This window comes from Mobula hypostoma, unplaced genomic scaffold, assembly GCF_963921235.1.
Source record: "Mobula hypostoma unplaced genomic scaffold, sMobHyp1.1 scaffold_45, whole genome shotgun sequence".
NCBI lineage: Eukaryota > Metazoa > Chordata > Chondrichthyes > Myliobatiformes > Myliobatidae > Mobula > Mobula hypostoma.
Window position 1 is genome coordinate 40758 of NW_026948238.1, and position 23150 is coordinate 63907.

Consider the following 23150-nt stretch of genomic DNA (forward strand, 5'->3'; position numbering starts at 1 on the left):
TGGGGCATTAGCGGAAGTTAGAGAAGTCGATGTTCATGCCATCAGGTTGGAGGCTACCCAGACGGAATATAAGGTGTTGTTCCTCCAACCTGAGTGTGGCTTCATCTTTACAGTAGAGGAGGCCGTGGATAGACATGTCAGAATGGGATTGGGATGTGGAATTAAAATGTGTGGCCACTGGGAGATCCTGCTTTCTCTGGCAGACAGAGTGTAGGTGTTCAGCAAAGCGGTCTCCCAGTCTGCGTCGGGTCTCACCAATATATAGAAGGCCGTATCGGGAGCACCGGACACGATTTATCACCCCAGCCGACTGACAGGTGAAGTGTCGCCTCACCTGGAAGGACTGTCCGGGGTGTATGGACATCTGATTGGCCGTTAAACCGTCTGAGCGCGAGCTGAGTAGCGCTTATGACATTCGGCACGTGACACGAGACGTCAGATACCGCTGTGATGTCACGTGTTTGAAACACTTCTGATTTCAGTGGAGTTTCATCACTGAATCCGGTCTGGTGTGATGCAGAGTTCCCTGCCGTGGTGCTGGTACAATCAGCAGCCAAGTGTTTATCTCAAGTGGGGTCATTGAACCACAAATGTTTTTGGGAAGGACTTTATCGGGGTGACCTGACTTGCGGTGGACTCTGTATGTGCACTTTCTAGTTGTTTCGCAGTTTGGTAAACCGCCGTTTTACTTATATACAGTAATCAGGAATTGTCGCGGGGTCAGCTGAAGACTTCTAGTCCCTGCAACCTTTGTTTCCTGGTAAACGAAACAGCTTACATTGTCAGAGTGACAATGTGGACCATAGGTACCCTTTAGTCTGAAAGTGAACCATTCAGACACTGATCGCTGAGAGGAACTCCGTTGGTCATCAAAGTTCGGTCACATGCAGTCGGCTGCTCTTTAAGTGGAATTGAAGGGTGTACCAGTGAGAGAAGCAGTCGGCAAAACCCTCTGCGTTGTTCCTCCAGCTTCCGACTGCCGGTGGCGCCGCGGGGACCTCCGAGCACTCGTGGCGACATGAGTTCTTCCGACCAATAGTGGCGATGTGGGGTCCTCCGACCGCTGGTGGCGATGTTTGGAGCTGCAACCGCTGGTAGCGATGTGGGGTCCTCCGACCAGAGGTGGGGCTGTGGAGGCCTTCGGTGACGCGCAGGCGCAGTACTGACCCCGGGTCTTCTGCTCGGGCCCGGAGAGCGAGGGTCGGATCTCAGGTTGGTGTTAATCGGGGTCCGGTTGCAGAGGGAAAGGACCGGGTCCGAGTTCTGCCGGACGGCTGGAGGCTTCCGGCAGCCTGGTTTTAGTTTTACACCCGAGCACGGGCTGTGGGATCAGTTAGCTGTAGTTCCCCGAGCTGAGAGGCGGCTGGGGGTGAAGGAGATCTGTCGTGCAGTGGGGTGAGGTTATGGGTGGACGTGTGTGTGGGCTGAGTGGTGGGGAGGGTGTGGGGCCGTAGACGGTGTGGGGGCCGAGTGCGACGGAGGTTGGGAGAAAGTGGGGTGTTCGGACGCAGCGTGACCAGGAGAGGATGGGTCCCGGACAAATTAAGCTGTGAACAAGGGAGGATGTGGACCAGAGGGCTCCCGTGTCCTTTCAGAAAGCAACAATTCTCTCTTCATATTAATTACTGTCAACTCTCGCCCTGAACATTGTGTTTATTATACAGCCCCAGAGTCTGGGAACAGCTGTCACCATCATGGGCTGCGAGTGCAGATTGGGACGGCGTGGGAGGGGGCGGGGGGAGGTGTCAGTGACCTCTGCATCAGAGGACACAGGTTTGTACAACCTCTTGTGAGATATAAATATCATGACAGTGGGTTCCGATCCGGTAGCATATGTGGAGTTGACAATGGAAAAGGGAATAGGGAAGGTGCTGAGGATAGAGAGTTTTAACTGGGTCATTTGTGCATCATGGTCAGTGGTGGTCGGTGCAGGAGCTGTCGAATGGATCATTTTAGTTGTTTTTTATGATCTCACAGATGGTGACTGGGGAAAGAGGCTTGTTGAGGAGGAGAGTGAGCGGGGAGGATACCCAGAGGTCAGCAGGTCAGACACGGTAACAGGAGAGCGCCAGTGATGTGGTTTCCAGTTGGCCTGATAGCAAGAAGCAGAGAGTGATGGTGGGAGGCTGTTTATTGGACTCGAGGCCCGTGCCTAATGATGTTCCCCAGGGTTACGCTACTTGTCATCTGTGTCAATAATCTGTTTGAGAATGTTCACAGTATGGTTAGTAAGTTCAAACAGTTACTTTTTTTGAAAGATAGTAAGTATGAACTATCACCTCTCTTTCTCTCTCCCCACTGTCTGCTTCCCACAGCTGTCTCTATCCTCCCGCACCTTCACCTCTTCCCACCCGCCTTTGCTCTCCACCCCACCTTCTCCCTCACACACGAGGGGTCATAGTTTAAAGGTGAAATAGTGTACAGCAACCTGGGGAGAAACTGTTGAGAACGTGGAACCAGCTCCCATCGGAAGTGCTGGGAGCAGGTTTGAAAGGGACAGAGCTTTGCTGATAATGACCGAACCCCCGTTATGGTAAAACAACACACTGAAAATCACTTTGAAACGGTACAGGAACAGAGCTTTTGGCCCACAGTATTACCAAATGTTGAACCACATGAATGCTGTTCCCTGACATTTGACCTTAAAAGCTTTTATCACTTACATCAGTCAAAGTTTGAAGCACATTTTATCATCAAAATACAGATATCTCACCATATACCAACTCTGAGATTCATTTTCCTGTGGGCAGACTCAACAAATGTATAGGATAGCAACACACATAAAAATCGCTGGTGAATGCAGCAGGCCAGGCAGTATCTCTAGGAAGAGGTACAGTCGATGTTTCAGGCCGAGACCCTTCGTCAGGACTAACTGAAAGAAGAGATAGTCTTCCTTCAGTTAGTCCTGACGAAGGGTCTCAGCTCGAAATGTCGACTGTACCTCTTCCTAGAGATGCTGCCTGGCCTGCTGTTGCATTCACCGGCGATTTTTATGTGTGTTGCTTGAAATTCTGGCATCTGCAGATTTCCTCGTGTTTGCGTTTTTAAATGTATAGAATAATAACTTTAACAGAATCAATGAAAAATAAAAACACCCAACTAGTGAAATTTGTTAATTTTGGACAGCAGAGTATAACAATCACTGTGTTTCAGAGTAACCCAAAGGGGAGTAGCGAGGTCGTGTTCACGGACCATTCAATAATCTGATGGCTGAGGGGAAGAAGCTGTTCCGAAAGTGTTGAATACGGGACTCCAGGTTCCTCTAACTCCACCCCCCAACTTACCAATTTGCTTTTCTCGGCCTTCCAGCCTGTTGCAGGTATGGATTATAACCAATGCTTCGAGGACAAACTCTGCCGTCTTCATAAGGGGTGATGCCAGGCAATGTACAGTCCAGTGGTATTTATACCCCCCATTGTCCCTCCCTCCCTAATGATTGGTTGGACCTCATCCAATCAGGTGTCCGTGCTCTCTCTACCTGATAGGCAGACTCCTCATCCCCCTCTTAACCACCCTCCTCCATTTATGTCCTCCTCTCTTCCCTCATCCCCCACTTCTCTGCACACCCCTCCTCTCCCCACTCTTTCACTCCCTCCTTCCTCCCTCTCCAATCCCCTCAATCTCCCCCTTTACTCCCTGCCCCCTTCCCCTCACACACTGTAACCAACCTTTACCGCACAACCCAACCTTACCAATTCCTGCGTAACCTCCCTCCCATTTCCCCCTCCTCCCTCCATTCATACGCTCCTAGCTCCCCTACACCCCTCCTCCCTTCCCTCCCCTGTTACTTTCTATTCGTCCCTTTCTCCAGCCCCTTTACTTCCGGCCCGCCTGCTCCGTCTGCTTCCCTTTCCCCTCATACCCTCACCCCCTGCTCTCCACTCAGATCTCTCTCCCCTCAACCATCAGCCTCTCCTCCCGTTCCTCGTCTCACCCTCTCATCCCTCCCCTCATACCCTCACCCCCTGCTCCCTCCGCTCTCCAGTCAGATCTCTCTCCCCTCAACCATCAACCTCTCCTCCCGTTCCTCATCTCACCCTCTCATCCCTCCCCTCATCCCCTCACCCCTGCTCCCTCCGCTCTCCACTCAGATCTCTCTCCCCTCAACCATCAGCCTCTCCTCCCGTTCCTCGTCTCATCCTCTCATCCCTCCCCTCATCCCCCCACCCCCTGCTCCCTCCGCTCTCCAGTCAGATCTCTCTCCCCTCAACCATCAGCTTCTCCTCCCGTTCCTCATCTCACCCTCTCATCCCTCCCCTCATCCCCTCACCCCCTGCTCCCTCCGCTCTCCACTCAGATCTCTCTCCCCTCAACCATCAGCCTCTCCTCCCATTCCTCATCTCACCCTCTCATCCCTCCCCTCATCCCCTCACCCCCTGCTCCCTCCGCTCTCCAGTCAGATCTCTCTCCCCTCAACTATCAGCCTCTCCTCCCGTTCCTCGTCTCACCCTCCCACCTTCCCCTCATCCCCTCACCCCCTGCTCCCTCCGCTCTCCACTCAGATCTCTCTCCCCTCAACCATCAACCTCTCCTCCCGTTCCTCATCTCACCCTCTCATCCCTCCCCTCATCCCCTCACCCCTGCTCCCTCCGCTCTCCACTCAGATCTCTCTCCCCTCAACCATCAGCCTCTCCTCCCGTTCCTCGTCTCATCCTCTCATCCCTCCCCTCATCCCCCCACCCCCTGCTCCCTCCGCTCTCCAGTCAGATCTCTCTCCCCTCAACCATCAGCTTCTCCTCCCGTTCCTCATCTCACCCTCTCATCCCTCCCCTCATCCCCTCACCCCCTGCTCCCTCCGCTCTCCACTCAGATCTCTCTCCCCTCAACCATCAGCCTCTCCTCCCATTCCTCATCTCACCCTCTCATCCCTCCCCTCATCCCCTCACCCCCTGCTCCCTCCGCTCTCCACTCAGATCTCTCTCCCCTCAACCATCAGCCTCTCCTCCCATTCCTCATCTCACCCTCTCATCCCTCCCCTCATCCCCTCACCCCCTGCTCCCTCCGCTCTCCAGTCAGATCTCTCTCCCCTCAACTATCAGCCTCTCCTCCCGTTCCTCGTCTCACCCTCCCACCTTCCCCTCATCCCCTCACCCCCTGCTCCCTCCGCTCTCCACTCAGATCTCTCTCCCCTCAACCATCAGCCTCTCCTCCCGTTCCTCGTCTCACCCTCCCACCTTCCCCTCATCCCCTCACCCCCTGCTCCCTCCGCTCTCCACTCAGATCTCTCTCCCCTCAACCATCAGCCTCTCCTCCCGTTCCTCATCTCACCCTCTCATCCCTCCCCTCATACCTTCACCCCCTGCTCCCTCTGCTCTCCACTCAGATCTCTCTCCCCTCAACCATCAGCCTCTCCTCCCGTTCCTCATCTCACCCTCTCATCCTTCCCCTCATCCCCTCACCCCCTGCTCCCTCCGCTCTCCACTCAGATCTCTCTCCCCTCAACTATCAGCCTCTCCTCCCGTTCCTCATCTCACCCTCTCATCCCTCCCCTCATCCCCTCACCCCCTGCTCCCTCCGCTCTCCACTCAGATCTCTCTCCCCTCAACCATCAGCCTCTCCTCCTGTTCCTCGTCTCATCCTCTCATCCCTCCCCTCATCCCCCACCCCCTGCTCCCTCCGCTCTCCACTCAGATCTCTCTCCCCTCAACTATCAGCCTCTCCTCCCGTTCCTCATCTCACCCTCTCATCCCTCCCCTCATCCCCTCACCCCCTGCTCCCTCCGCTCTCCACTCAGATCTCTCTCCCCTCAACCATCAGCCTCTCCTCCCGTTCCTCATCTCACCTTCTCATCCCTCCCCTCAGACAATCCCCCCTCCTTTGCAGTTTCCTCCTACCCCAAACTCCTCACCCCCTCCCTCAGTTTACCTCCACCTCCTCCTTTCACGCCCTCCATCTATTCATTCATACCTTCTTCCCTCCTCCTACCCATCCCTTTGTACACTCTTCCCTCCTCACCCTCACTCCCTATCTAATCTCCTATCACCCTGCACCTTATCTCACACCTTCTCCCTCCCTCCACACTCATCTACCGCTGCTTAACACCATTTTCTCCGCTCACACTCTCCTCCCTTCCCCCCTGACGCCTCTAGCCACCCTCCTCCCAGCACTTTTACCTCCAACCCTCACCAATCTCCCGCGTAACCTTCCCTCCCATTTTCCCCTCCTGCATCCCTTCACAGGCTCCCCCTTCCCTTACACCCCTCCTCCTTCCCCTTCTTACACTCCACCCTTCCCTCACCCCTCACTGTCTATTCCTCCCTCACTCCAGCCCCTTCACTTATGGCCTGCCACCCCCTGCCCCCAATCCCTTCTCCCTCTCCCCCACATCCCCTCCCTACCCTGTGGAGAATGGAAGTTGCAAGCCTCACGGGCTGTCTGCACCTTGGGTTGGGGGTGTGTGGGGATCGAACCCTGGTCTCAGGCGCTGAATGCCAGGGGTTCTACCAGCCGAGCTGCCACAGGGATAATGTGGTAGGGCAGGGGTTTCCAGGAGGCGGTGGGTGGACGATGGGGATGTGTGGTTCAGGAGGGAGAGGAGATGGAAGGGTCTGATTCCTGGGGTCTGTATAACGGTGATGGTGATGCCCCTCCCTCTCTCTGCCTTTCTCCCACTTCTCCCTGCTCTCTCGCCCACTCTCTCCACATACACCTCCCTTTTACAGCATCTTCACCTCCCTCCCATACCCTCTTCCCTTACCCCCTTCCTCTGCACCATCTTCCTCCTTTCCCCTCCGGCCATGCTCACTCTCCCATTCCCTTCCCCCTCCCTCTGCCCACCTCTCATCGCTCGCTCTCTCTCCTTTACCCGACTCTACATATCCCCTCCCCATCCCTCTTCCACCCCATTCTCATCTCTCTCCCCGTGACTTCCCTTCTCCCTTCTCCCATTTCCTTCAAGCCCTCCTTCCTATTCTCCCTTCCCGCTCCACTGTTATGTCCCCTCTCCCTCCGGATCTCCCTCTTCCCTCGTCTTTGCCTCTCCCCTCCTCCCCTTTCCCACCTCCAGCAGGCTCTCTCCACTTCCAACATACATTTCCATCTTCCCGCAGTTTCACTTCTCTCCACACGTTCCTTCCTGTTCCCCCCATCGCCAGCACATGGGTTCAGTTCCCACCGCTGTCTATGAGGAGTTTTTGTGTCCTTCTCGTGACCGCGTGCGTTTCCTCCGGATGCCCCGGTTTCCTTCCCCAGCCCAAAGACGCATCAGACAGCAGGTTAAATGTCCTGTGGGTGTAATTGAGCATCACGTGCTTATCTGCTTATTTGTCTGCAAGAGCCTGTTACCATGGCCATATCTTTAAAAAAACACAAACACACACTCTTCCCTGCTTTGAAAACATCTCGCCCCCAACTTTCACAAACATCCCCCTTCCCACACGTTCTTCCCCTCTTCCCCCTTAGCCTCTCTGGCTTCCCACTCTCTCCCTGATCCCACAATCCCGCCCTTTCCCCATACTCTGCCCTCTTCCTACACAGTCTCGCCTTCCCTCTCTCTCCCTTTCCGACACCATCCACTGCCTTTCCGTCATACTCTCCTCTTTTTCACTTTCTCCCTCTTACGCATACTTCCCCTTTCCCTTCTCCTCTTCCCTGTCCCCTCCCACTTCATCTTCACGTCCAAATGACCTCGTCTCACTATCCCCTCTTTCACTTCTGTCTTCCTTATCCAGATTTCCAGTGGCCCTCTCCCCTCTCCACCCTCCCCTTCCCACTCAACACTCCACCTCCGATTGTCTCTCTCCTTTTCTCCATTTCCCCTCCAACCACATGTCCCGTCTCCATCTGCCCCTAGTCTCCCCCGCCTTACCCACTCCCCCATTCAGCCCTGTTCCCCTCGTCCATCTTCCTCTTCGCCCTCCCTTCCTCTCGCGTTCAACCCAACCTTGCCCTCAACCAGCCTTGCCGTCACTCCCGCCTTGCCCTCTGCCCCCTCTCGCCATCACTCCCGTCTCACCATCAACCGCCTTGCCCTCGGCCCCCTCTCGCTGCAACTCCGGCCTCCCCAACCCTTGCCCCATTCTCCTGAATGTGCACTTTTGGCAAGATGCTGCTAACGTAGACAAGATCGATCTCACAGAAGGTATCGGCAGGTTGTTTGCAGAGAAGGAGACAGAGAGATGGAGGAAAGGGAGGGAGGTGTCAGAAACGGACAAAGTAAATTGAAAGGCCAAGTTGAAGTTGGAGGCAAAATTGATTAAATTGACAAGCTCAGCATGGGTGCAGGAAGCAGCACCAGTGCAGTTGTCTGTGTAGCGAGGAGGAGTCGGGGGCATTCATAGGGAAGGCCTGTCGCTTGGACTCTTCCACATAGCCAGTGGAAAGGGAGACATAGCTGGGGCCCATGCGGACATCCACGACTGGCCCTCGAGCCTGGACAAGAGGGAGTATAGGAAGCTGAAATTCAGGGTGAGGATGAAGGAGGGTTGTGGTGGAGGGGAACTGGTCATGTTGTCAGGAAGGAAGCGGAGAGCTTTAAGACCTTCCTGCTGTGTAGGGGTGGATGGGTTAGAAGTGCATAGGGACTGGACAGCCCCGGTGAAAGTGAAACGATCAGGGCCAAGGAACTGAACGCTTCAAGGGGACATCAAGAGCGTGTGAAGGGTCACGGATGGAGGTAGTACGGCAGGGGTCCCCAACCTTTATTGCAACGCAGAACAGTTTATTATTGACAATATTCTTGCGGACCGGCCGACCCGGGGGGGGGGGGGGGTGCGGGGCAGTGCTGGTAGGGTTCCCAACGGACAAAAGTAGCAGTGAAATACGTTGTTTACCCCGAGAAAGACTACAATGACCATGAAGCCTTGCGCGGGCACCAGTGTGCATGCGCGTACGTGCCGATTTTTTTCCCACAAATCATTTTTGGCGATTCTGTTCGGGGGGGGGGTGGGGGAGTGTTAATCACGACCGGAATATAGCTGATAAGTGGCTAATACACTCAATTTTGTTTCTAAAAGGGTTTATCTAACGAATTTAATATTAAATACAGAGCATATTTTCCTTGCATGAATATAGTGATAAGTCAATTATCAGGGAAGGACGGGGGAGCTTGAAGTAAGTGTTGAACGAATTTCCAGTAGAAGTGGTAGAGGCAGGTTCGATATTATCATTTAAAGAAAAATTGGATAGGTATATGGACAGGAAAGGAATGGAGAGTTATGGGCTGAGTGCAGGTCGGTGGGACTAGCTGAGAGTAGCGTTCGGCATGGACTAGAAGGGGAGAAATGGCCTGTTTCCGTGCTGTAATTGTTGTATGGTTATATAAGTCACTTATAAGTCAATAGCATCATAATATTTTAAGTTATGTTTGGATATTAAGCACACAGCACATATTTTCCCCGTATGAACATATAAAATCATTGCAACACACCAATATCGCTGAATCAGTGAGAGCCCTGGGCTGAATTCTTGTTTTCCTGCAACAAGACGGTCCTATCGAGTGATGATTGTGTCCAGTCTATTTTGCAGTTTAGTTATCGTTGCATTCATTGCAGAGATATGTTGGAAATGGAAGCAACGTTTTCAGTGTTTTCATGGTTATCTCAGGATATTTAGCCTTGACTTTGATCCAGAATGCCGGCAGAGGTGTTGTGTCAAACATACTTTTCAACCCGCCATCATTTGCAAGCTCAAGGAGTTGATCTTCTTCCCACGCTGACGTGGATGACGCGTGCGTATGACCTCGCGTGTGTTCAAGCTCAACAGTGGGCGTGACAGGGAATGAGGAAAGGTGCAGCTGACTCATATCGCCAAATCATATCGTTTCCTCGCGTTGGGGCCCCTGTAGTAAGGGACTGAACCAAATGGAGTTGAGGTATGTGGGCAGGAGCTCAGAGGAGCAGGAGCAGGCAGTGACAGTGGGCCTACTCGGACAGTCAGGGTTGTGGATCTCGGGTAGGAGGTAGAAAGGAGAAACTGCAGGGTCGGGGATCAGGAGGTTAGTGGCTGTGGGTGGGAGATCTCCAGAGTTGGTGGTTCCGGGAGACAGTGATTGATGGTTCGGAGCGGGATGCTTGACGGCGGGGCATGAGTAGCTACCTGGCCTTTGGCCAAGGTAGAGCTGAGTCTGTGATCTGGCAGTTCCACCTCCTTTGGAGGTGAGGGTGGGGCTGGGGTTCGAAGCGGAGGGAGCAGTGCTGACGTTTAGCCGGTCGGTGCGTTGTTAGCGATTACAGATGGAATGACCAGGTGCAGGCAGACAACCCAGAGCGGGCCGTCCAGGCAGAGCAGGATGGCTGGAGACGGGAGAATAAGACGCAGCAGTAGAAATAGGCCATTTGGCCCATTGAGTCTGCTCTGACTCCCCATCATGGTTGATTTAATACTCCCCGGATCCCATTCTTCTGCCCCTCCCCATAACCTTCGACACTGACGAAGCAAAAAAAAACAATCAAGTCCGCTTTACGTTTACGCAGTGACTTGGGGACTTGGCCTCCACAGCGATCAGTGGCAATAAATCCCGCATTTTCACCATCCTCTAGCTTACGAAATTCCTCTTCATTTCTGTTCTAAAGAGACATTTTTGTGATCTGAGGCTGCGCCCTCTGGTCCTCCTTGTCTCCCCGACAATAGGACATATCCTCTCCACGTCTGCTGTGTCTAGGCCTTCGACAGGTTTCAAACTCACCCTCATTCCATCAAACACCCCTCATACGTTACCCCTTCCAGTCCAGGTTATCATCACGGAAAAGGGGTGGGTGCGGGTCGGGAAATCAGAATAAGAAGACATGGGAGTGGGAGATAAAGTGGCGGAACCAGGTGAGGTGGATGTTGGCTGGGTGGGCAAGAGGGTGAAGAAAGAAACCGGGAGGTGACCTGTAGCCGAAGTAAATGGCTGAAGAGGAAGGATCCTGAAGGCTCTCCTCTAATTTGAAAGTGGCCTCATGGTGGCAGTAGACGAGGCCGTGGACTGACAATGTCGGCATGGGACTAGGAAGTGGAAGAAATGGTGGCCTTCGGGAAGTTCCACCTTTTGTGGCGGGGTCCAGTGAAGGCTTTCCCCTCACCGGGAGCACGGGAGAGAAGGACACAGTAAGTGACCCGGAAAGACTCGCAGGTGAAGTGTCGCCTCACCTGGAAGGATTGCTGTGGACCCTGAATGTTGGCGAAGGGGCAGGTGTAACACCTGACTCGCTTGCAGGGATTTTAGTGCCAGAGACAGAAGTCATTCGTCTCAAACCATTGAATAAGTGAGTGTGTTTCCCAGATCCATGTATGGCCCGAGCTAGTCCAAAACAGGCAGTGCAATCTGTTCAGGCGGAGGTTTTTACCGACTTCGCTCTGCGTTTCTGACCTGGAGATTAGCCGCCTCTCCCATTCATCAACTCGGGAGGTTATTTTTAAATTTTATTTTACGGAGATACAGTACAGAATAGGCCCTTCTGGCCCTCGGAGCTACAACACCCATCATTCCCTCAATTTAATCCGAAAGTAATCCCGGGACAATTTACAACGACCAACTAACCTGCTGACCAGTATGTCTTTGGACTGTGGGAGGATACCAGAGCACCTGGAGGAAACGCACGTGATTACGGGGAGAATGTACACACTTCTTACAGACGGCTGGTCGTAACTTGGAAGAGGCAAGTGTGGAAATAGACAGTGAGGTCTGGGGGTGATAGGTGCTGGTATAAAGACTGAAGTATTCAGTTGAAATTAACCTGCGCTACTCTGTCCCTTCTCAGTCCTGATTCACCCAACTCCTCATTAACAACCCAACAGAAACACTTTCCCCCTCACCCAGCTTCCTTCTCCTCCTGCACCTAGTCCACTCTACATCTATGATGTCCCTTTCCCCCTCAGTTCCCAACTGCCCTCCCTCCTTCCCTAACTTAGGTCTATTCTCCACCTTCAGTTCCCATCAGAGTCCCTCATCTGCAAACCACCCATCACCTCCATCCCTCTACATCACTTTCCACCCCTAAGAAGAAGTTTGGTATTATCAGAAACTCTGCTGTCAGTAAAACAAAACTTGTTCTGCAGAAAGCAATTCTGAGAATCCCTAATTAGGGCATGGTTTTTCAAATGCTCATAAATCCTATCTGTACGAATTTTCTCCACCAACTTCCTTACCCGTGATGTAAACTCGCCAGTCTATTGGCTAGCCCCTATTGACATCAATGGATCTGGGGTTGAAAGGGTGAATAGGTGTAAGTTCCTTGGTATACACATCATCGAGGATCTCATGTGGTCTGTACATACCGTCTGTGTGGTGAAAAAGGCACAACGGAGTCTCTTTCACCTCAGTCGGTTGAAGAAATTTGGCATGGGCTCCCAAATCCTAACAACTTGGTACAGGGGCACAATTGAGAGCATCCTGACTGGCTGCCGCGCTGCTTGCATATGAAGGATGTAAGTAATGAATTCAGTTCAATTCTTTACACAGGATTTCTTCTCATCTACTCATTGGGTAAATAATCAGGATCAGGTTTAATGTCACCGGCATATGTCATGCAATTTCATGGTTTTGCAGTGGCAGTACAAAGCAATACATAACAATAACTGTGAGTGTGTATATATATGGACCCCGACTCTCTTCTTCTCGGACATCCCAGGAAACGCGGCCCGTTAGCCCCTCACTAGCAACCACCGAATCCCACCTTTATTCGGCTTCCTACGTCTCGGGTGTGTACAACTTTGTTCCTGTCAAACCTGTCAGGTTAGGACGTCTTGCCTGACCGATCCCCAGTTTGAGTGATTGACTACACCACCACACCTCCCCGCCTCCCCCCCCCGGCAAGAAATAACAAATTGTACACTGCAGGCAGTTTATAAAGAAGTACATTTAAGAATCTTAATTTAAGCGGTTATTAAATGAAAGAAAAAAAATCAAAAATGGTCCATTACTCTTAAACAGTTAAATGTGCAGAAGTTAGAGCTCATCTGGAACTTCCGTGTCACTCACTCGCCGGACCCTCGGTCAGTGTGAAAGCTCTCACCACTTTGCGATCGTTGCTCGCAATTCATCTCGAACAAATGCTTCTCCCACAGGAGCGTTGGTTCTTCCTTCTTGAAGCCGTTCATCTGCACAAAACGCCCTGTGCGACAGGGACGGTATCCTAAGCCATACACATCCCCACCCCAGACCTCCTCCAGGTCCCGCCAACAACGACTCTCTACCAAGCGTTCTCCAGAACCTTCTCCCAATTCCACTACACCGACTGGCTGACAGCCCTTTGCTAATTTGCCTCCTATCTCAGCTCAATCCCAAACAAGCTGAGAGCCAAAGAGAGTGCTCTTACAGAACTGCTGAAATGAAATTGAGTGAACTTGGCCTTTTCTCTTTGGAGTGACGGAGGATGAGAGGTGACCTGATAAAGGTGTATAAGATGATGAGAGGCATTGATTATGTGGATAGCCAGAGGCTTTTTCCCAGGGCTGAAAAGGCTAACATGAGGGGACATAGTTTTAAGGTGCTTGGAAATAGGTACCGAGGGGATGTCAGGGGTAAGTTTTTCCAGACGGAGAGTGGAAGGTGCGTGGAATGCACTGGTGGCAGCGGTGGTGGAGGCGGATACCATAGGGTCCTTTAAGAGCCTCTTAGATAGGTACATGGAGATCAGAAAAACAGAGGGATGTACGCTAGGAAAATTCAAGGCAGTTTCTAGAGTAGGTTACATTGTGGGCGAATGTCCTGTCATGTGATGGAAATTTTTACATTCTATGGAAATACCTACAGCATAGCAGTAAAAATCTGAACTATGGCTACCCCCACCAAAAATAGTCATGCCCTCGTGACTTTGAAACCTATCAACCCACCATTAAGAACAATGTTCATCAATTCCGTGATGTCAGGACCTCCAATCCATTTGTGAATGGTAGTGACTTGGGGGATAGACACAACAGTCTGTTCCCCCGTTGTATCATCGGGACGCCTACCTGGGGTTTCCTGAGCCTTTCAGACTTCCTTCTCGTATCTTCAGCTGCTCCGGCTTCAACCACCCCTTGTGGCCCTTCCTGTCTACTGGACGGTGCCTCTCCCAGTCTACCACTCGTGTGTTCCGGTAGCCCAGGCTCCGCCGCCCGCTGCATGACCGAATTTAACTTCCGTCAGTTAACGGTGACGCGGCCAAACACCCTCACCCTCCGCTGGTGCTAACCAGTGAGACTTCTCTCAGAAAGGGGTGTCCTCGGTCGCTTCAATAGTGTGGCAAGTACTCCTGGAGTAACCAACATCGGCCTCACCAGTAGAAAGCACATCTTCATGTCCCAACACCTTCTCACTTAAGCTTCCTTCCCATCCTTCAGACATTCCGGCAAATTTGGGGGTTCCTGTCACTGTAGCTATCCGCCCCACCCCTCTTTGGGGTGTATGGGGTGTCAGGGAGGGGTAGCGCCTCTAGTGGGGGAACATGTCGCGTCCTTTTCAGGGCGGTTAGTCCACCTTTGGTCCCCACCTGGCACTCAGCTCTCACCTGTGGCTCCCCGTAGCTGTTTGCATGCGACAGTGGCCACACCACGGGCAACGGCTTCGACAAGCCGGCTAAACCAGGTGAGGGTAGCCGACGGGTCTCAAACCCTCGGTGAGATAGGGAGTTGTCTATCCCAGCATGTGAAGACAGACTCCGGTGGATTGAGCGGACGAGACCAATGGAAGGTCCAACTGTCTAGAAGGCGGTCTCTGCAAGCGTTGTGGAACGTGTAGAGCAGGACAAGACACAGACGATGTCCTGATCATCCACTGCGCCTAGTCCCATCTCCAGCCGTCTCGACTCTGTCTTGCCACTGGATCCAGATGGGAATTGGGAAGAGAGAGTGAGGCTGGCGCTGCGCAACTCTCCCTCACTTAAATCCAAATCACGCGCTAGTCTCAACACCATCATATGGTGTCGAGGTCCTCATCGACATCATTGATGGACGAACACAGCTACTCCCCCAGGCAGTAACATGATAGGTTTAGTCTGGGTCCAACCCACATTTCCCCCTTTCTCCTCATCATCCTGCTTAGGAGGAACTTGCAGCTCCTCAAAAGCTGCTCTGAACACAGGGTGAATGAACAAGATTTTCAAAGAGTTCTCTCCATTTCTCTCCTCGCATGCTCCCAGGAGCCTTCTCTCAACGGCAGTGTTTGTTCCCACAAGAATGGACCATCCTTCTCAACCGGATCCGGGCAGACCAAAACTAGTGTGTCATTAGTCTTAGTTACTCCAACGTCTGCTTCCATAAACTCCAACTTCAATGCCAGGTAACCATCGTATTGGTACTCATCAGTACTAACCCCCAGAATCTCCAGGGCACTGAGTGTTGTCAATGGTAAGAGTGTCAGATACCGGTTGCAAAAGGATCTGTAAATTAAAGTAACTTGAGAACCTGTGTCGAACGTGGCTCTCACATAAACACCTTCAGTCCATATAAATACATCAGAACTTGGTCCCACTAAATCTTCAGGAATAGTGAATACCAGACTCCAGCTGTTTTCCATTTCTGCTGGTTCAACAATATCTCCTGAAAACCAAGGTTTGCTAGTTTCTATTGTCATGTACCCCGTAACTGGTTAAAGAACCAGCAGAAATGGGACACACCTGTTGTCTGGTTTTGCTGTTAACAAAATGCTATTTTATTAGTAACTATGTAAGAAAGTAACATAAAACCAGATAAATCAAACAGGTTAGCAAAGATTATGCATGTGGAAATATTAAAAAAAACAAGCTTCTTCAAACTTGGGTGAGAAGTGATACAGTCTTACAATCAACACACATCAAAGTTGCTGGTGAACGCAACAGGCCAAGCAGCATCTGTAGGAAGAGGTGCAGTCGACGTTTCAGGCCGAGACCCTTCGTCAGGACTAACTGAAGGAAGAGTGAGTAAGGGATTTGAAAGCTGGAGGGGGAGGGGGAGATGCAGAATGATAGGAGAAGACAGGAGGGCGAGGGATAGAGCCGAGAGCTGGACAGGTGATTGGCAAAAGGGGATACGAGAGGATCATGGGACAGGAGGTCCGGGAAGAAAGACAGTGGGGGCGGGGGGTGACCCAGAGGATGGGCAAGAGGTATATTCAGAGGGACGGAGGGAGTCTTACAATGGTAGGTTAAAAAAAAAGTTCAGTTCAGATGCACAGGTTAACTAATGCAAGATGTTTGCAATCCAAAGGCAAATGTTGTAGAAGGCAATTATGTCAATGTTCCACAGATTCCACAATAACAATACAAAATAACAATAGTAGTAGGTTTTATCTCCGAAGTTGTTCCACTCCACACACGAAATATCACCGACAGTGATCTTCAACGAATGTCCTTTCAACGCAAGTGGTACCACACCCGAATTCAGCTATGGGACATCTCAAAGTGGTGGCCACAGGATACCCAAACAGAATCCACGTATGGATTATCACCAACAGTAGTTTAACACAAAGGGGACCCTCTTCAAGGGAACCACCACCCAGGCACGGGTCGACACACCGGTAGATTCTACAAGGTTACCCCAAACACACAACGTGATAGCCACTTATCCAGTTCCACGACATATGAAATAACTTCAACAGTGATTTGCCTTTCTTCAGTGAACTACCACACCCAGACAAGGGTAACGCACACGTGGTATTCACAAAGGTTTCCCCTCACCAGAGAACCCTCTCCTGTGGATTAACTTTGTACTCGAATGGAACTCAAACTCACCTTTACGGGCTACTTAGAGATAGAGTCCAAACAGTGATCTCTTTGTCACTAGGTTTCTTCTGTTTCAAACCTTCCTCTACTCTCTTCTCTTCCTTCAAACTTGTTCTAGTTGCAGAAAACTTGTGAGAGTCATTTATCAATACTCAAGATCAATCTCAACTCGCCCCTTTTGGGCTACTGAAAATTTAAGCTGACGACCAACTCCCTGGTGTCTTCCATTGACCGAATCCATCTTGACTGTAACTGTGCATTTCTGATTGTCCTTGTATATTCAAAACAAGCTGCAGAGAAACCATAACATCGATTGTCCATCAAATAACTCCACCCTCTGTCACCATGGCGACTCACAAGCTGCTCAGTGTTTCTCCCCCTCCCCCTCTCCCTCTCTCCCTCCCTCCTCGCTCTCTCACACTCTCTCTCTATCAACCCAAACAGTGTCCAAAAGTCAGTCTCATTCTCCCAACGTTTTAAAGTGACAGTCCACAGAAAATATGAACCCAAGGGGTACATAACGTCACTCTGTTCTTGGGATGAAATGATTAAACCTTTTATTCTGACAAGCACATACACACTTTGTACTTTCAAAATTTTGCTTTGATGGCCTCCCACTTACCAAGCACACCTTTGCCATAAAGTAGTCTGTCCCAGTCCACAGTTGCCAGATCCTAGTGTCATAATTCCAAGTGTTGATCCATGCCCTGAACACATCCACCTGTCTGTTACCACTCTCAGTTCTGTTATTTAGGCTTCCATTCCCCCTGCAACTTTAGTTTAACCCTCACCCACCCCCACCGTGCAGCACTAGGAAGCCTTACCCCTGGGATATTAGACACAATCTTGTTTTGATTCCCAGACTAATGAATCCTCTATATCACCTTTTGGCTTTCCTCTCCCAGATCAAAAAAGAATCAGAATCAAGTTTATTATCACCGGCGTGTATCATGAAATTTGTTAACTTAGCAGCAGCAGTTCAATCCAATACATAATATAGAAGAAATAATAATAATAATAAAAAATAAATAAGTAAATCTTATTCAGTATACTTTATACAGTATACTTATATTGAATAAATTAAAAATTGTGCAAAAACAAAAATAATTTATATTAAAAAAGTGAAATAGTGTTCACGGGTTCAATGACCATTTTGAAATGGGATGGCAGAGGGGAAGAAGCTGTTCCTGAATCGCTGAGTGTGTGCCTTCAGGCTTCTGTATCTCCTACCTGATGGTAACAGTGGGAAAAGGGCATACCCTGGGTGCTGGAGGTCCTTAATAATTGACGCTGCCTTTCTGAGACAACACTCCCTGAAGATGTCCAGGCTACTTTGTAGGCTAGTACCCAAGATGGAGCTGACTAAATTTACAACCCTTTTCACAAACAAGGAGGTGCATACCAGGTACAGGCAGATATGAACAAATGGAGTACAGGAAATTCAAGTGAACACTTACGAAAGAAATAAAAGAAGGCATGAGGTTGCCCCAGCAGACAACGTGAAGGAGAATCCTCAGGGATTCTGCAGATATGTTAAGAGCGAAAAGATTACAAGGAGCAAAATTGTTACTTGGAAGATCAGAATGATAATCCATACGAGGAGACAAAATAGATGGGGTGAGATTTTAAATGTTTGTTTTGCATCCGTATTTACACAGGAGATGGACACACAGTCTATAAAAGTGAGGCAAAGCAACATCAACTTCATAGACCCTGTACAGATTACAGAGGTGGGGGTGTTTGCTGTCGTAAGACAAATTACCATGGATAAATCCCCAGGGCCTGACAAGTTGTTCCCTAGGGCCCTGCAGAAGACAAGTGCAGAAATTGTCAGGGCCCAAGCACAGATATATAAATCATCCTTAGTGACAGGTGAGGGACTGGAGGATTGGAGGCTAGCCAATGTTGTTCTGCTGTTCGAGAAAGGCTCTAAAAATAAACTAGGGAATAATACATCAGTAGAGGGAAAGTTATTGGAACGTATGTGTGGGAACCGGATATATAAGTATTTGGAGAGATGTGGATTGATTAAGGATAGATAGCATGGCTTTGTGCATGGTCGGTCATGTCTAACCAACCTTAAACAGTTTCTTGAGGAAGTTATCTGGAAAGTGGATGAAGGCAAGGCACTGGATGTTGTCTACATGGACTTTAGCAAGGCACTTGACAAAGTCTCATATGGGAGGTTGGTCAAGAAGGTTCAGTCACTCAGCATTCAGGATGAGATAGTAAATTGGACGAGACACTGGCTTTGGGAGAAACCAGTGTGTGGTAGCAGATGGTTGCCTGTGACTTGTGGTGTGCCGCAAGGATCAGTGCTGGATCTATTGTTCTTTGTCATCTATATCAGTAATCTGTATCTTGTTTTATGGCAGTCGGCTTCCAGCTTAATGGTGCATTACTGCTATCAGTAATCTGGATGTTAACATGGTTAGACACCCGAAACTGGGGGTGTAGTGGAAGCGAGGAAGACTATCATGGCTTGCAGAGAGATCTGAACCAGCTGGAAAAGTGGTTTGAGAAATGGAAAATGGAACTTAATGGAGACAAGTGCGAGGTGTTGCACTTTGGTAGGACCTGGGTCTTACACAGTGACTGGTCGGGCACTGAGGAGTGTTGTAGAAGAAAGGAATCTGGGAATACAGGTCTATAATTCACTGAAAGTGGTGTCACAGTTCGATAGGGATGGAAAGAAAGATTTTGGCACGTTGACCTTCATAAACCAAAGTACTGAGTACAGGAGATGGATGTTATGTTGACTTTGTACAAGACATTGGTGAGGCCTAATTTGGAGTATTGTGTGCAGTTTTGGTCACCAACCTGGAGGAAAGATGTAAAAGAGTTTGAAAGAGTTCAGAGAAAATTCACAAGGATATTGCCAGGTCTAGAGGACTTGGGTTATAAGGAGAGATTGAACAGGTCTGGACTTTATTCCTTGGAATGTAGAAGACTGAGGGGAGATTTGATGGAGGTATACCACAATTATGAGGGGTATGGATGGGGTAAATGTAAGCTGGCTTTTGCCACTGAGATGGGGTGGAATTACAACCAGAGGCCATGGGTTAAGGGTGAAAGGTGAGACATTAAGAGAACATGAGGGGAAACCTCTTCACACAGATGATCACAAGTGGTTAATGCAAGCTCGATTTCAACGTTTAAGGGGTTTGTATAGGTGCCTGGATGGTAGGGGTATGGGAGTAGAAAGTTTAAATAGCTTGGCACCAACTAGATGGGCCAAAGGGCCTGTTTCTGTGTTGTACTTTTGTATGACTGTGACAGGAAACTGAAATAATACTAATATTCACTCTAATTCCTTTTAACAGCTGTGCAGACCAACCATACATCTGAGTAGGAGACATTTACATGGCATTAAAACTGTGCCACTTTAAATTTACAGTACATAAAATTAACAGTACATAAAAGAAAATCCCAGCTGCATGTTAACAAAGGCTATTTGCTTGAGAGTGTTTCAGTTACTGTGGGGCCAGGCACCCATGCAGCTCAGTGGGAACAGGGAATAATACCAATGGAGAGAGTCAAACTGAGCCAGGTCACAGATTGGAGATGGCAGAAATGCCCCATTCTTATCGAGACAGGAAGAGAATCAGAGAGTTTGATGGTCATTCCAGATACCAGCACTGTGCCCAGTTAGAAGATGATTTCTGTCTCCAATTTGGGTTGAACTTCACTGTAACAGTTTGATGTCAGATCACACCTTGACAACTCAAGTGATCTCATCTGAAATGTTGTCCTTCACCCATTGATGGATTTTGTAAATCTCTTTACAGGTTAAAAATGTCAAGGAATTTATCTACAGGAATCTTGACCACAACACGCCAGTTTTGCTGTCTCTGTGTAGATGTATAAGAAGTGGAGCAAGGGATTCAATCGACCATCCTTCCTGCTCAGACAGTGGGGAGAGGGATTCACTCGGTCATCTCAACCGAAGGTACATCAGCAAGTTCACGCTGGACAAGGCCATTCATCTGTTCTGTGTGTGAGAAGGGATTCAGTCGGTCTTCCCACCTGTGGACACACCAGTCAGTTCACACTGGGCAGAGGCTGATCATCTGCTGAATTTGTGGGGAAGGATTCACTCGGTCATCTGACCTAATGGCTCACCAGCAAGTTCACACTGGGGAGAGGCCGTTCACCTGCTCGGACTGTGGGAAGGGATTCACTCAGGCATCTCACCTACTGAGACATCAGTCAGTTCACACTGCAGAGAGGAATTTCACCTGCTCAGATTGTGGGATGAGATTCCCTCACTCTTCCACCCTACAGAGACACCAGCGAGTTCACACTGGAGAGAAGCCATTCACCTGCTCAGAATGTGGAAAGGGATTCACTCGATCATCCACACTATTGTCACACCAGTCAGTTCACAGTGGGGAGAGGCCGTTCACCTGCTCAGACTGTGGGAAGGGATTCACTCAGTCATCTCATCTACAGATACATCAGCGAGTTCACACTGGGGAGAGGCCATTTAAATGCTCAGACTGTGGGAAGGGCTTCGCTCAGTCATTTCATCTACAGATACACCAGCAAGTTCACACTGGGGAGAGGCCATTCACCTGCTCAGACTGTGGAAAGGGATTCACTCAGTCATCTCATCTACTGAGACACCAGCAAGTTCACACTGGGGAGAGGCCGTTCACCTGCTCAGACTGTGGGAAGGGATTCACTCAGTCATCCCATCTAGAGATACACCAGCGAGTTCACACTGGGGAGAGGCCGTTTAAATGCTCAGACTGTGGGAAGGGATTCACTCAGTCATCTCATCTACAGCTACACCAGCAAGTTCACACTGGGGAGAGGCCATTCACCTGCTCAGACTGTGGAAGGGGATTCACTCTGTCATCCTCTCTATTGGCACACAAGTCACTTCACACTGGGGAGAGGCCGTTCACCTGCTCAGACTGTGGAAAGGGATTCACTAGATCATCTTCCCTAATGCTACACCAGTCAGTTCACACTGGGGAGAGGCCGTTCACCTGCTCAGACTGTGGGAAGGGTTTCACTCAGTCATCCAACCTACAGAGACACCAGCAAGTTCACACCGGGGAGAAGCCATTCACCTGCTCAGACTGTGGGAAGGAATTTACTCAGTCATCCAACCTACAGAGACACCAGTCAGTTCACACTGGGGAGAGGCCATTCACCTGCTGTGAATGTGGGAAGGCATTCACCCAATCATCTCATCTACTGAAACACCAGCGAGTTCACACTGGGTAGAGGCTGATCACCTGCTCAGACTTTGGGAGGAGATTCTCTCAGCCATCTCCACCAAATGTGCATTATTGAGTTCACACTGGGGAGAGGCTGTTCACCTGTTGTGAATATGAGAAGGGATTCACTCAGTCATCTAACCTTGTGATACACTACTGGGTTCACACTGGGGAGGAAGTTTCAATAAGCTGCATGCTGGATATTTGTCCATCCCCATTGCTAAATGCAATTTTGAGAGTGACTGTCGGTGCTGAACTCTGCAATTATTGCTGCTGCTCACCACACCCAGTTCTGCACCCTGGTCACTGGGCATGGGAGGAGTTTCTTCTGCTGCATATTCACCTTTAATGGGACTGGAGTTTAATATTCTGGATCTGAGACAAATAAATCAGTTCTATTTTAAACTCTGTCTCCAGTACTTAGTGAATTTATAACACACCCAGTGTACAATGGAGAGTCAACTCAGGCCGGTTGGACCCTGCCAGTGATTCAGTTCCACAACAGTCCTTTTAAATCCTCCCCTGTTGTTCCCCTCTCTCTCTCCCTGTGGTGACAGGTTCCAAACAGTCACCACTCTGTGGGTGAAGAGGTTTCCCTTGAATTTTTTGCAGAGTGAAGAAGTTGACGAGACTGCAGTTTTGTCCTTAATCATGACTCTTTTCCACATTGTGGGTCATTTTCCCTGCTTCTAAAGGGTTGTTAGAAAACACTACTGTCCTCTAAAGACTGAAAGCAGAATGGGAAACCACTAGTTGGACATTCAACGGAGCAGGGTCAGAAACCAGAGGCAGGTCTGCACAGGGCAGAGTTTGGGGCTCTGGACGGTGGTCGGGGTAAGAACGTATGATGAGGAGAAGGGAATCAGCAGCGGGGTCGTGGCAACAAATGACAGAGTAACAACACTTGGAAGCTGATTGACAGAGAAAATCTTTTGTTTGTCTGACTGATGGCACAAATAATACCTGTGGTGAGGTGCTCCACTGGTCGAGGAACATGTGTGTGTTGGGAATGGTTTTATCTATTGAGGGAATTGCTCTTGCTTGTTTATCCTGCGATATTATTAATCACCGCCTAGGTTCCTCCAGTATTTTGTGTATGTGTTGCTTGGATTTCCAGCATCCACAGATTTTCTCCTGTTTTGATAAAAGGAAAAGTGGGGTCATATAATATAGCAAGAAGATAGTGAGAAGTTAGAGCATTGGAAAGCTTTCACATAACCAACAAGAGACAACTAAAAGAGACACACAGGAGAGACAAGATGAAAAATTAAGGTAGGTGAGCCAATAATAATCAAGTATCAAAAGTTGTTCAGGTATATAA

At 49.8% G+C, this 23150-nt stretch overlaps 1 protein-coding gene across 3 annotated transcripts; it reads left to right on the top strand.

Annotated features, from left to right (window-relative positions):
• Positions 1-237: 237 nt before the first annotated feature.
• LOC134342124 (zinc finger protein 229-like) lies at positions 238-23150 on the top strand. Of its 3 annotated transcripts, none has more exons than XM_063040080.1 (2): positions 238-1212; positions 20390-23150. In XM_063040080.1, exon 2 carries the CDS (start codon positions 20715-20717, stop codon positions 21834-21836), a length of 1122 nt encoding a protein of 373 aa, XP_062896150.1. In that variant the 5' UTR covers positions 238-1212; positions 20390-20714; the 3' UTR covers positions 21837-23150. The 3 variants fall into 3 exon arrangements, with proteins under 3 accessions (XP_062896150.1, XP_062896153.1, XP_062896151.1); XM_063040083.1 differs by lacking the exon at positions 238-1212 and adding an exon at positions 1915-2228; XM_063040081.1 differs by lacking the exon at positions 238-1212 and adding an exon at positions 14890-15181.

What these genes read in the sequence shown, in the direction of transcription:
- LOC134342124 (XM_063040080.1), top strand. Translation starts at nt 20,715, where the DNA reads ATGGCTCACCAGCAAGTTCACACTGGGGAGAGGCCGTTCACCTGCTCG.